Raw genomic sequence first — 14,469 nt, 5'->3', positions numbered from 1 at the left:
TTTGTGAGAAATCTGCCTTGTTGAAAGTTGAAACTAGCCAATAGATTTTAAAAAAAAGTATTCAAGAATGCTGAAAAAGAGGAGCACAGACGTGGTCAGGAGTAACATCACAGATAACATTTTTCTTTAGAAAACCGGGCAAAACATCTGAATATTTTATAAATTACACTCTTTGCAGCCATTCTTCTCATTCAGTAGTGAAGAGTTAATATTAGGTTCAGTGATTTGGGAGACAGGAATCAGACACAGTGAAGAGGCAAATTTTGAATGACATGCTGCAGCTTCCAGAGCTGGGAGCCCTGTTATCTTTACGGTGTCTTGTGAAGATACTGGAGGAGATACTGTTTTACACAAAAACAAGATACTGCAATTAGGTGTCTGTCAACATCTTGCTTCTTTGAGAGACTCTTAATCCCTAAAATTCTATCAGCATATGTAAACTCAAATTTGGGAAAGAAACATACTCTTTGGCACATATTTCCTTGAAAGTTTATTAGTCTCTGGTTAACGTTTCCCACTTAGAAATTTGGAAACAATGCGAATCTAAGACTCAACCTTCAACTCTGACTGTCAAAAAAAGCAATTTCAAAGCTATGGAAATTATTCACTTACCAATTTTATGCCTTATAATGACATATTTGATATATCAGGGTCCTGGTTTCAGCTGGGTTAGAGCTGATTTTCCTCTTAGTAGCTGGTAGAGTATGTTTTGGATTTAGTGTGAGAATAATGTTGATAACACGTTGATGTTTTAGTCATTGCTAAGTAGCTCTTATGCTAAGTTAAGGATTTTCCAGCAAACAGGTGTACAAGAAGCTGGGAGGGATCATAGCCAGGACAGCTGACCCAAATGAGTCAAAGGGGTATTTCATACCATAGGACATCATGCTCAGCATATAAACTGGGGGGAGTTGGCTGGGCGGGGCAGAGCGCTGCTCAGGCATCGGTCAGCAGGTGGTGAGCAATTGTATTGTGTATCACTTGTTTGTTTCCTTTTTTTATTATTACAATTATTATTATTATATTTTATTATTATTATTGTTGGTATTATATTTTATTTTACTTCAGTTATTAAATCATTCTTATCTCAACCCACAAGTTTTTACTTTTTTTTCCGATTCTCCTCCCCATCCCACTGGGTGTGGTAGGAGTGAGCGAGCAGCTGTGTGGTGCCTAATTGCTGGCTGGGCTTAAACCCTGACAATCAGTTAACTATTCAGGAGAACATATATTTACTAGACTACCATGACACCTTGGACTAGTAGCCAGTAACAAAATCTAAAAAAAAAAAAAAATCAAATAAAAAATTCCACATTCTGTAGTACAGATCCTCTCCCCCTAGTTTAGGAAGGTTATGCTACTATTTTGGGGTAACCTGAACTCATCAGTGTGATAAGCCATGAAAAACTGCCAAAGTAATGCCAAGAGTTAAGATATATTGACAAAATGGAGAATAGAAGGAAACGATGGGTAAATAGGGGGGATGAGTACTTAACAGCCTAAAGAAAGAACTATTTATACTGAAGGTTTTTCTCTTCACTGCAGTTACAAAAGTAATTGCCCTTTTATACACTTCTACTTGAACTATTTGAAACAAATGTCAGTTTCAGAAAGTAATATAATTTAGCTCTTGTGGAGCTCTGTATTTCAGCAATTAGATTTTAACATTACCTAAGATTGATTTAAAGCTCTTTTAACAGGCCTGCACTGCTCTATAACTGTAGTATAGATATACTCTAAGATACCAAATACTGGCACAAGTACAAACATACATCAATTAGTCATGCTTTTGTTTTGGAAATTAATAATGAAAGATTCTGGAATATTATTCTAATAAGAGGACTGGGGGTACAAGGAAAGTGCCAAGTAAGCTGTAATTGTTTTAGAATGAGCCTTGCCAAGCTTATAACACAACTCTATTAGGTAGCAGGAGAGTTGGGGGCTGCACTCAATGATGCAGTTATTCTGTTGTAAAATAATCCTTGTCCTAGTCTTCTATATTATATTTCTTCGCCAAAAAAAATGTACTTTTTGAGAATATTAAAATTAGTGTTAAATTAAAAGGTTAGAAAATACTTCTGAATCAAACTAATTACATCTAATCCTCTCAACAGTGTCAAAACCATTTGAAGCTTTCAGCATTACTGAAATATTTGTAACTGTTTTACAAACCTATAATATTTAAGACGGTCAGCATTGTTAATGTACTTGAAATGGCAGAAATGTTTTTAAAAAAGGATAAAATATTCTAAGACTCAAACTTTATTCTTGTATTCAGGACTCAAAATCAATGGGCTAATCATCCTAGCTCTTGAACTTACCTTTACAAGTAAACTTTCAGCTCTCCTAACCTCTTAGCTTGTTTAGCTAAGGAGATCAACCCTTCAACGGATTGTATGCCCTTTAATCCACTTTTCCTTGAAGAATCTTACTACTTTATGATGAACTTTATTCCTGGAAGTTTTGTTACTGAAGTCACCTAAATCTTAACGCATTTAACATCAGTTATAATTCATACTATGAACATACCTGTTTTGAAAATCCAGGAGTTCAGCATTAATTTTTTCAATATCTACATCTCTCCAAAGTATCTCATAATAACCATTGATTTTGTTTATTACAGTATCATATAATCCATACAATTTCTGAAGCAAGCCTAACTCCTTCCTGGGAAAAAAAATAATCCTAGTGATAATCTTAATCAGGTATTTGGATATCTCACAATAGTCAAATACATAGTATATGCAATATTACTACAAAAAATTGAGGTAGATCAACTAGATTATTCTTCTTACTGTAGCAAAGGACACTTCATAAATGAAATCCAAAAAGAGCGAGCAGATAGCTGGTGCTAAGGACCTAATATCCACACTAAACATATTTGGGGGAAGTTTTGCTTTAGCCTAGTTATATAAAATTTCCATTCATGCAAAAAGAACCTAGCTTATGTACCCTGAGCTGGCTCTGAAGTGCAAAGCAGATCATTTTGGACAAGTCAGGACAATTAGTCAATTTACTTTAGAAGCACTCTGAATCTGAACTAAAATGCTGATCTAAAAACAGCTTAAAGGGTCAGATCCTCATCCGGTGTGACTCATCATCAAACCATTGAAATGGCTGGTGCAGAAACTTCAGAATCTGACCCTCATTTGTACAGCTGCTCAAACCTTTAGAATTTCATAAAAGCTCTAGATATATTTTTCATATATGATGATACACTGACCTTTCCTTGCCTTTTCCTCGTTTGCTTTTCGTACCATATCTTAATACATAATACCATATTTACTCACCCACTTTTATATGTAAGGATATATAGATATTTTTTTTTCTAGGACATGGTATTCTGCTCCTTTATATAGTATTTACATGTAGTAAAATAATCTGGTATGGTTCTGTTACCATAATAAATACAATTATTTTTTATTGGCAAATTCATCAGATTTCTAAAATTTTCATTGATTTTTTTTTTTACTATTATTATTTGATCCTTCCATATTTTAATAGTTCCCTCTTTGGTGTACCCTAGGCCTTTCTAACATACTTAATAAACACTTAAGGCAGCTGTATATCCACAGTTACCTGACTTTATGCAAAACTTCATAGTCTGTGACAGGCAATCCAAACAACTGTTCACCAGATGAGTATGTGATAAACTTTCTCCACAGCTCATCAAAGTTAGCCTGATTAAATTCGGATTCATACAGACAAGATAAAAATATGTTTATAATATAAGTTTTCATTTAAAATTGCCTAATATTTAATCATTATACAGTTCTAAACTCATCTTAAAATAATTCTGCTAGAAGCATATTTAAATGTCTGAAAATATTTTATATTTAAAATTTTGAACAGTTCTTATGTAATACTCAAATCCATATATTGAATTAAAATAGTGAAAGTTTACGTAAGAAGCAAGAATTTGAAGCACCATTTTATAAAAATGGGATGTGAAATTAATTCCATCAAGGAAAAAAAAAAAGAAAATATTTGTATCAGATGGTAAAATGTACAGCCTATGGAAAAATAGAAATAAATATTTTGGCAGTTACTAACCATAAGTATAAGGCATTCCCTTGGCAAAATAATAAATACAGAAAATGCAACCAAAATCACTACATTTTCAGTACATATTAGATACGTTAGGTTTAAGCACCTTCTGTAGTTACCTAGTGCTTTTCACAAACTTTGAATTTACTTTTTACAGAATCTATACAATATATAAGAGACTGACAAAAGTTGTGTTGAAAAAAAATGTTAAAGTTACTGTAACTTGCAGAGAAAGGAAGGACTGAAAATAGAATTAAAACTGGTCATGGACCCATGAACTAAGATTCATAACAAACAAATATCAAGTTAAAAGATAATTATCTAATGGAAAATATGGTCTTTAAAAGATTGGCTCATGTGACTATGCAACCTGGCTTCTTTTCAGTCATTATTGAGTTGTCATACTTGAATCTTCCCTTTTCTACTGCTTTTATTACTTCAAGTAGATAATCTCTGCTCACAAAATGCAAAGAGTGAAGCAAGGTTACACATCCATCAATCAATCCTTCCACATTAAGGAAAACATTGCCTGACAGAAACTAAAGCATAGTTAACATAATACTACACAGAATATTCAGCAAGACATATTTACCAAATACTGTAGACGTGACTTTTTCTAAACTTGTTTTGATAAGCAATAACAGATCTAATTTTAATTATTTGGAAACTCAGCAGTTTATTTTCTTACCTGAAAGATCTGTAGCCTATTACTGGCTTCCTGAGGTGGAATACTTGGAACCATAGGTCCTTCCTTTCAAACAGGCAGTTAAAAAAAATTGGATATTAATTCTCAAATGACTGAAGGCCACTGTATATTTACAGGTCATCATAAAATGCATTTTTTTTTGATAGTCAAAATCCAATCAAGTTATGTATCTTGGTAATGCAATACTTACAATGGTAAATCTAAAAAAAGATAACTTTCATGAAAGTGAAAATTCTTTAGCTTAATTAAACTCAATAGGACTAGACTTTCATTTTTCATATTTTGTTCTTTTGCCAAAGATAAAATACACAGTGAGTGGCCTGAGACCCTCTTTTTTAATGTTGATGTGTGAGGAAAGATGCCATAACATGTGGTACAGTTTCTGAATTAATTTCTAAATTAAGATTTCATGGCAAATTGTACCACCAGGGATTCATTTCTTTCCTTACAGAGTTGTGTATACTGTTACTTCTTCATACTGAAAAGTTTAACCTACAATGATGACTGCTCAGCAACCATGGCATCAAACATCCAGCAGCTGAGCACAAAAACAATTCTGGCACCCAAATGCTGCAAACCAAAAATATTGAAAAACTAAGTACAAGTCTTAAAGATAACTACTAAAGTAATTTACCGTTTCATATGACATTTCAAAGTTTGACACATCTTCCCGAAAAACTGCGACTGATTCTAGCAAATTACTCTTAAATTTGGGCTGAACTTGAACCAACTCATCTTGAACTCTGGTCTGACATACAAAAGATTAAAATTCAAGTTATTTTTTTAAAAATCAGGAACAGATAATTGAGTTATATATTAAGCAAAACGATAAAAAAGTATTAAAATTCTAAACAAAAATTAATTTTTTGAAGATAAATAGCATTTTTTTTTTCCTTTTATGGTGCTATATATTCAATTTTTGAATTGAAAAGTGAAGAGAAATAAAACCCAAACAAACAACCAAAAATCATAACAGAATCTCCCCTCCACCTTTAAGTGAACATGTTTCATTACAAGGGGATGGGAGAAACAAAAGGACACAGAAAAGGGTCAGGAGGAAAGATCCTATTCTCTTCCTTCCTTCCCTCCCTCCAAAAAAACTCTTAAAACCCAAAGCGTTAGGGTCCTCTTCCTCATGGATGGCTCAGCCTTCTCTCTAACAACTTTCTTATTCTTTGTTCAAACGCTTGAGAGAAAGAACCAAGAGCTGCATGAAATGCAAGTGTAAAATATGTCCTTTCCAGAGTGATTAATCTGTGGAACAGGATCTAACTCAATCATTCCAACAAAATATCTACATACTTCCATCTAACCTTCTACACTACAGAAAATATTCAATAAACATTGAGCTTTTGAGGGACATAAGGCTGTCCTAAGCAATAAAGGTAAATGTGCAATCATCACTTAGGGGTAAGGGCACTGGCAGAGTGTGCACCTCTTAAAAACAGGTAATCTAAGGGTAGTAATCTTGCTGATCAGACAAGAATGACACCAAAACTGGAAATGAAGGAAAGCAGAAAGAGCAGAGACATAATAAATTCCTCATTTTTCTGACAGGTTTTAAGCATGTATCTAAAAGCTACAATAATATATTTAAATATTGAAGAGCTCTATGAAAATAAAATTAGAAAATGAACATACTAATAAAAGGTATAGACACTAGAGTGCAACTGAGGCCAAGAGTGAGAAAACAGAGCAGAGTGACAATTGGTCCCACATTGTCATTTATAGTCTGAAAAAAGCACATGAAGTCAAGTGGAAGATAACATAGGTTTATATACTTACAGCTTTGGTCTGTAGTTTATTAAAAGAATATCTGAGTGTATCAACTCCTTCTGATTCCTCTTTTGTAACCTCAATTTCAAATGTATTTAAAATGGCATAGGCTTCCTAGATGAAAAAAAAAAAAAACAAAAACAACAAAACCTTAGGAATGATGCATTTTAAGTTCATTTGCAGGAACATAGATCCAATTTGTAAGAAAAATTTCAAAGAAAATTTGTTCATGTAATTTAGGCATAAAATATTTATTTTATTTTTTTTTAAATATGGATGATGAATGAAGAACTAGGGAACAACAGCAAAAAATATTTCTTCAAAGATGTCTTGGATGAAATACTAGAAAAAATATATAAACACAATAAATTTAGTATTAAAAATTTATAAAATTTTATCATCTCAATAGTATTTTTATTCTACTGATCTACATTCCACCTGAATGTAGATTTTGATTAATTTTTCCTAACTCTGAATAACTATGCACACAAAACTACGCATTTGTAAACATTTTGCCATATCATCTATAAAATATTTATTACTATGCCAAACTATCAAATGCCTGCATATGTATCTGTTACAGAATGAACCTTTCTTATTGCTTGTTCTCATTTGCAATTTGTTTGCATATCTTGTCCTTTGTTATCCTCCTCCTACACACATGACATTACTTAAAAATAAGATTACTTTCATATTTTATAATTTCCCAACAGCTAGGCAAAAGATTTGCTTATGAAGACAAACAGCAGCATGCATTATTTCAGCTTCTCCTTTGACCTATGACTTCTGTGCAGTTTGTGATGGTTGATAAACACAGTAGTTTATTCCATGCAGATATCTACACTTAAGAATTCTCTCCTGTTCAGCTTCTGAAAGAGGAGTAGACCCTCAAGGTTGAAAGGGGCTTCTGGAGATTGGCTAGTCCAATGCCCCCCACCCACTCAGAGCAGGGTTACCTACCTCAGGTTGCCCAGGACCATGTCCAGTCAGGTTTTAAATATCTTAAGGATGGAGAGTCCACAACCCGTCCGGGCAATCTGTTCCAGTGTTTGAGCACCTTCACAGTAAATTTTTCTTAGGTTTAAATGGAATTTACTGTATTTCAGTTTGTGCCCATTGCCTCTTGTTCTGCTACTGGCTGCCACTAAGAACCTGGTTCTCTCTTCCTTCTTAGCCCCCATCAGGTACTTATACACATTGATAAAATACCCCCTGCAGCTTCCTTCTCCAGAATAAATATTCTCAGCTCTCTCAGCCTCTCCTCATATGTCAGAGTCTCCAATTGTTTAATCAGCTTTTGCTGAACTCACTCCAGGATGTCCATGTCTCTCTTGTATTGCAAAGCCTAGAACTGGACACAGCACTCCAGATAAGTCTCCCCTCCCCAGAGCAGAGGGGATCATCTCGCTCAAACTGCTGGAAATACAAGTCCTAATACAGCCCAGGATATCCCTAACCTTCTTTGCTGAAAGGGCACTTTGCTGGCTCATGTTCAACTTGGTGTACACCAAGAAACTCAGCTCTTTTTTTGCAAAGCTACTTTCTACCCAGTCTGCACTGGTGCCTGGGGTTATTCACCTCCTGGAGCAGGACTTGGCATCTCCCTTTGTTGAACTTCATGTGGTTCCTGTTAGCCCCATTTCTCCACCAAAGTTGCTCTGAAAGGCAGTACAACCATCTGGTGTGTCAGCCTCTCCTCCCAGTTTTGTGTCACCTGGAAACTTGAGGGTACAGTTTGCCCCATCCTCCAGGTACACAGTACTGGACCCAGTATGGACCCCTAGAATATACCACTACTTACTGGCCTCTAACTAGATTTTGTGCCACTGATCACAATCCTTTGAGCCTGACAGTTTTCAATCCAACTCACTGTCCACTCATCTAGTCCACACTTCATCAGGTTGTCAATGAGGACGTTATGGGAGACAGTGTCAAAAGCCTTGCTTCCATCACAATAAACAATATCCACTAGTTTCCCCTAGTTCAATAGTCATCTCATCATAGAAGGCTATCAAGTTGGTCAGGCATGATTATCCCTTGATAATTCCACACTGACTATGCTCAGTACCTTTCCTGTTCTACGTTTCCTTACATCAAGCCCTCTTTCCTTCAATCATGTTGTAGTAAGAAATATAATGCCTAATCACCCCATCAACAAAGTTCTAATTAAATCCACCAAGAAAACAAGACAGAACATTGAAATTACTGAGCCGCTGCCATTGTTCTACATTCATGTCTTGATATTATCAGCTCTATATTCTTTCATTATTTAAGGAAAGCTCATGGAAAAAAGATCTAGGAGTGACTTGTTAACATGGCTAGCCCTACTGATATTAATGGAGCTCATTATGTTAATATAGAAAGGGAGTAAATGTTTGCACGATACATAGAATGTAAGTGGTTTGGGAAAGAACCTTTATGGTAATATTCAACTCAAAGTGCCAGAAGCAGGTATAAATAAACAAACAATGTTAATACTTCATAATCTTGTATACCTTTTATTTATTTACTTACAAATTTTACATCATTTCCTACACATGTAAAATCTAGCAAATAGACAGTGCTGAAGTTAGTTCCTCTTGCTTGTTTTATTTAACATCTATGAGTATGATTACCATGTCTGTATCTTCAGGCTGAAGACAGTCAGACTAAGAAATAACATTTAGTAGATTTGAATATTACTTTAAATGTTGAACTTATTGTTCAAGTTCTTCCTTTACTCGTTTAACCTCTACCTCTTCTGTAGCACAGAACTGGTTATATTTGTCTTCAAATAGTCTCTGTACCATTGCTGACTTATAAACCACTGCATAAATTGCTAAGAAAAAAACTACTTTCTTAACATAAAACTAGAAAAAGTGACAACAACCCACTGGAAGTCTTTTCTGGTATCATGTTAATGAAACAGTCTTCAAGAAAGAAAATGTTACTATACAGCAATACAATTTCTTCTCCAAAAGGTAGATGAAAATATCATAGAATCATTTAGGTTGGAAAAGACCTTCAAGATCATCAAGTCCAACCATCAACCATGCCCACTAAACCATGTCCTGAAGTACCCCGTCTACTCACTTTTTGAATACCTCCAGGGATGGTGACTCAGGCACTTCTCTGGGCAGCCTATTCCAATGTCTGACAACCCTCTCAGTGAAAAATTTTTTCCTAATATCTAACCTAAATCTCTCTTGCCGCAACTTGAGGCCATTTCCTCTCATCCTATCTCCAGCCTCCTGACAGAAGAGACCAGCAGCCACCTCACTACAACCCCCCTTCAGGTAGTTGTAGAGCGCGATAAAGGTCTCCCCTCAGCCTCCTCTTCTCTAGACTAAACAGCACCAACTCCCTCAGCCGCTCCTCATAAGACTTGTGCTCCAGGCCCCTCACCAACTTCGTTGCCCTTCTCTGAACATGCTCCAGCAACTCACAATGTCTTTCTTGTAGTGAGGTGCCCAAAACTGAACACAGTACTCGATGTGCGATGGCAAAGGTGTTCTATTTAAGCTTATTATTTCAGTGTGTGATAATAAATACCAAGTATATATAAATCTCAGTGAGCTTCCTTTAGGTTCTTTCTCATAGGGAAAACTAAAAGAATGTTGCAAGTTTCTGACAGCATACAATGAAGTGTGGGTCCATTAATATATTCTGGTTATAAAGGGATTAGATGATCAAGATGTTTGTTTATAGAAACAGAAAAGAAGAGGATTAAGGCTAATGGAAAAGCACACAGCAAAAGGGAGAATATTGCTCCCTTCTCTTATGCTCTCATCTGCTTATTTCTGCATGTTTTCTCCTAGACTGTATTTATATTGTAATTTATTTGAAAGAGAATGTTTTTCTGTTCTGCATTTATACAGTATCTAGCAAATTATCTAATACTGATTCATAATTTTTAAAAAAATAACAACAAAGTATTACTTTGTTTCCCATCTTCAGCCATGATCCATCAGGGCAGTAAACTCATTGTTTGGGTTCTCAGTTTATCATCTTATGACTTGTACTATATAATATCATTTTAATCAAGATAAAAAATTAGAAGTTATCTTACTTCAATAGGTCCCAAAGTCATATCCATTTGTATGTTATTATCACGTATGATAGATAAAGCTTCCATTGCAAATCTGACGTCATCTAAGTCATGCAGAGGTCGAGACAATTTCTTTAAATATTCATTTATGAATGACATCATGTCTGTCATTTTCTTTTTATATTCCTCATTTAAATAACGACAGAGGAGCATCTTCCAGGCTTTGGCTTCAATTGCTAAAGCTATTTTCAGTGGTCCTGATTTAAAAAAACAAACAAACAAATGATTAAAAAAAAAATTTCACTCTACATCTTAATTTTTTCTGTAAAAATCCCCCACATCATCACATAGGAAAAGCAGACAGGCAATCCAATTACTGCACTTTAAAAGTTTCAAAACAATTTCAACTATACTTAAATATATTTCTGTTGTTTTATTGTATATTATGATATCTGTAAAACATATTGGTAAGCTTATCTAATAGAACATATAGAGAAGATAAATAAAGAAGAAATGCCTACTTATTAATGTAAATTTTCAAAGAATACCTTTGAATATATATTAACCAAATGCATAAAGGTCAGTGATATTTAAATGGTATATACCTGTTGAGGAAATGGCATCTTGGGATTTCAATACTGAGATTTGGAATACTTCACAGCTAAAACTATAAGGTGTCACATCATATCATACGCAGTTAGTATATAAACCCAAAGCAACACTGAAGAAACAAAAAAGCCAATCATTGGCACTTTAACTTATTATCGGAATAAATTAGGATTTTAATAGGCAGCATTTTGTACTGTGGTGAAAGAAACCAAGAGATACTAACAGCATATAACCTTTCTGCTCACAAAACAATTTTTTTTACAGCAGATTCTTCTTTAGTCATGTGGCTATTAGCATTAAAAATCTGATTCCTGAAGGCCAAGGGTAATTCAAGAACAGTACTGTACCCTGTCCAGAAGCTATAATATGGATATAATAATAAATCAATTCCCAACCCTAAACTGAGTCTGAGAAAAATACCTGCTTCCCCAGATCATAAAAAACATTTAATATCCTTGTTCTTGAACCTGGAGGACTTGGCTTTCTCTGATGCAGTGGTCACAGATGAGGGAGTAGTGTGACCATCAACAAAATCCATATTCTTTTGGATACAGTGCTTCTTATCACTCTTGGTCACAGAATAATAGACAGCAAGAGTTTTTCCAGAGTGAATTAATTGGGTCCAGAGAGGTTTCATTAAGAAGTTGCATCCAGGAACTGGATGCGGATATGCAGTCAGGAGTCTGACAATTTTGCACATTCACTGAAAGAAAGCTAGGGATGACATGCCACCAAGATCCTGAAAGGAACTCTAGTCATCAAAGTGTGCAGCTTCTGTCTTCTTTGATATGAGGGAGACAAATTGTACAGAGATTTATTTCTCAATCTAACCAATCTAATCTCTCAAAAGATGGGGGTTGCTCATTAGAAACATGGCTACACTGATATTTGGAAATGGATCCCTAGATAGCAACCACGATAACATCTGCCACAGAAAGAAAAAAAAAGGAAAAAAAAAACCAAACAAAAAAAAACAAAAAAAAAAAAACAAAAAAACCCACACAAACCAAAAACCGAACAGTGACATTAGTCCAGAGAAGGTGTTAGCTACAAAATAATCTGCAAGGCGAGAGGGATAACTGCCATTGAAATCCTTGCTTCTCTGTCATAGCACAAACATCTTAATTCTTCAACAAGCAGTTGTCCAGAGAGAACACTTTTCTCTACACCTGACTTCTTCAGAGTAACATGACCAATGAATACCAGGTTGTCAGGGCCACAGAAGGCCAGGTACTGAGGCACAGTGCTGTATAGAACTGAGGGAACACATTACAACACCAAGTCTTGGTGCCAGCTTCTCTACCTTTAAAGACACTAGAGGTAGACAGGAAAACACATAATATTCTGAGAGCTATGGATGCTAAACATGGGAATGGCTAAGCAGTCATGTCTCCTGCTGAAACAAACACTGATAGTGACAAAGAAGCTAATGCAGCTATGTGCTAGCCTTGCACCAAAACCAAAGAAGGTGATTTATGCTTCCAATGCTCTTTATAATCACTGGCTGACCTGGTGCCAGAGATGAGTGCCAGGGATGATCAAATCAGTGTCAATACACATTCATTAACTCTTCAGCAACCCTCCATGATGACTTCACAGCCATGACAGAATTTAATTTCACCACTCCAAAGAGGAGAAGGGAAGGGGAATGGAGGGTTTTTTCAAGCTAGATTTCTTAGAAAGGTCTGAATGAGCCCTGGCTGATAGTCAGGGAGGTCTCTTCAGTAATTTCTATTCATATTGTAAGCATTTATTTCAGAGAATAAACCAAAAAAACATATTATAATCATTATCTTACTGTACATACAGAGATAAGAAAATATCTTACCTGTATGCAATTCAATTGGACCAAGAAGAATAATGGGTTTTAAATCTTCCATCTCTTGCTCAAACATAGCATAGTGAAGTATTTCTTCTTTAATTTCAGTCAGAGATGGACAGCTAGCCAAAAATTGCTGTGTGTAGTTTAAAATGTCAATCAACAAATGTTCTTTTTCATATTTTTGGTGAAACAAGTGGCAACAGTTATTCAGGAATTACTGAAAATGTATACCAATATTATACCTGTTTTTAGCTTTCTGTAGCCTTGCTAACACAGTAAAATGCATGTGATGAGGTGTTCATATTTATCAATTTCTGTCAGTAACTCTGAAGCTCATTGGGAAATTCCAATCAAATTTAACAGAGAAACAGATATCCAAGACATGTTAAGTGCCTACTGTTTTTTGTCAAAACATGTGACAAAACAGAGATCAAAAAATACACACCTACGCTTACAGAAGGACTACACCATTAGCCCAATTATGTGTGAAACAATCACAATAAAACACATTTTCTTAGTTCCATAAGCAGAACTCAAGTGTAGAAAAGTTTTGTGATTCTGAAAAGCTGCATTTCAGAAATGTTACACAAGAGCTGTATTCAATATGCCTACATTGCATGGGCAAATAATAAATGCTGAAAGCTGTTTCCCACTTCTACTCTTTCATCTGAGAATACCTAGTGGAAGTGGAAGCGTTAGCGTAGTGCTAAAGAATGAATGTAGAAACTAGGGCATGTATGTCTAAAACTTAACTGCATTATTATTGAGGCTTTCTCTGTAGCAGTATCCTTTTCTTCAGTAGTAACTAAATCAAACTAATAATATTTATTTGATTAGACTTAAAATTTTAATTAGACCAACAGTAAATTCTCAGCTCTGCATATAAAGTGGTTTGTTTAGCCCACATAAACAGCACAACTTGCATTGTGACACACAAAAGATACCAGTGTTCCTGTAGTAAACAAGGTAATGCGATATTCACAGATCTATGTATATATATGTAGTCTATTAAATAGAAAAGATAAAAATAGAAACCTCAACTAAGTCAAGGCTAAATTAAGTAGATGTGGAAGCCAACTTTCTAATACTGAACCTCTAAATTCAAACTCTAAATTAAAACTCTGTTGTAGAAGGACAGTGTGAAATATTCTGAAGCAAAAGTCCCACCGACCTCCAATTGCTGGACACCAACTCTTTCATGCTGTAGTAGATGCTAAATTTTTCTACCACACTTGAGGATTCAACTTTGAGTTCAAACAACCAAGAATTGTGTAAAGAATTTTTCTAGGAATAGAGAATGAAGAATTCACCTCCTAAAATAACTACAGGAAAGGTGGTGAATAAAAATATGTATTAAACTCAAAGTGAACACTTTCTATAGAGAAAAGTACACAATTATCAGCACTGATGCTGTGGGAGTTTCAGTGGGTTGTGGTATACATCATGTCAGACTGGGGTAGTTTCTTGTGGCCTAAAATCCAG

The 14,469-nt window shown here is 35.0% G+C and overlaps 1 protein-coding gene across 1 annotated transcript in view; it reads right to left on the bottom strand.

Annotated features, from left to right (window-relative positions):
* Nucleotides 1-14,469, bottom strand: part of DNAH8 (dynein axonemal heavy chain 8) — a 150,525-nt gene that overhangs the window by 100,181 nt on the left and 35,875 nt on the right. The window contains 7 exon segments of the mRNA XM_049833809.1: nucleotides 2,530-2,667; nucleotides 3,580-3,680; nucleotides 4,736-4,798; nucleotides 5,388-5,501; nucleotides 6,539-6,643; nucleotides 10,578-10,813; nucleotides 12,994-13,120. Coding sequence (XP_049689766.1) covers nucleotides 2,530-2,667; nucleotides 3,580-3,680; nucleotides 4,736-4,798; nucleotides 5,388-5,501; nucleotides 6,539-6,643; nucleotides 10,578-10,813; nucleotides 12,994-13,120 — 884 coding nt within the window.

Source organism: Accipiter gentilis, chromosome 30, assembly GCF_929443795.1.
Source record: "Accipiter gentilis chromosome 30, bAccGen1.1, whole genome shotgun sequence".
In the NCBI taxonomy this organism is placed as follows: Eukaryota; Metazoa; Chordata; class Aves; order Accipitriformes; family Accipitridae; genus Astur; species Astur gentilis.
Note: the sequence above shows the minus strand (reverse complement) of the source record. Positions and strands in the feature narration are given on the sequence as shown.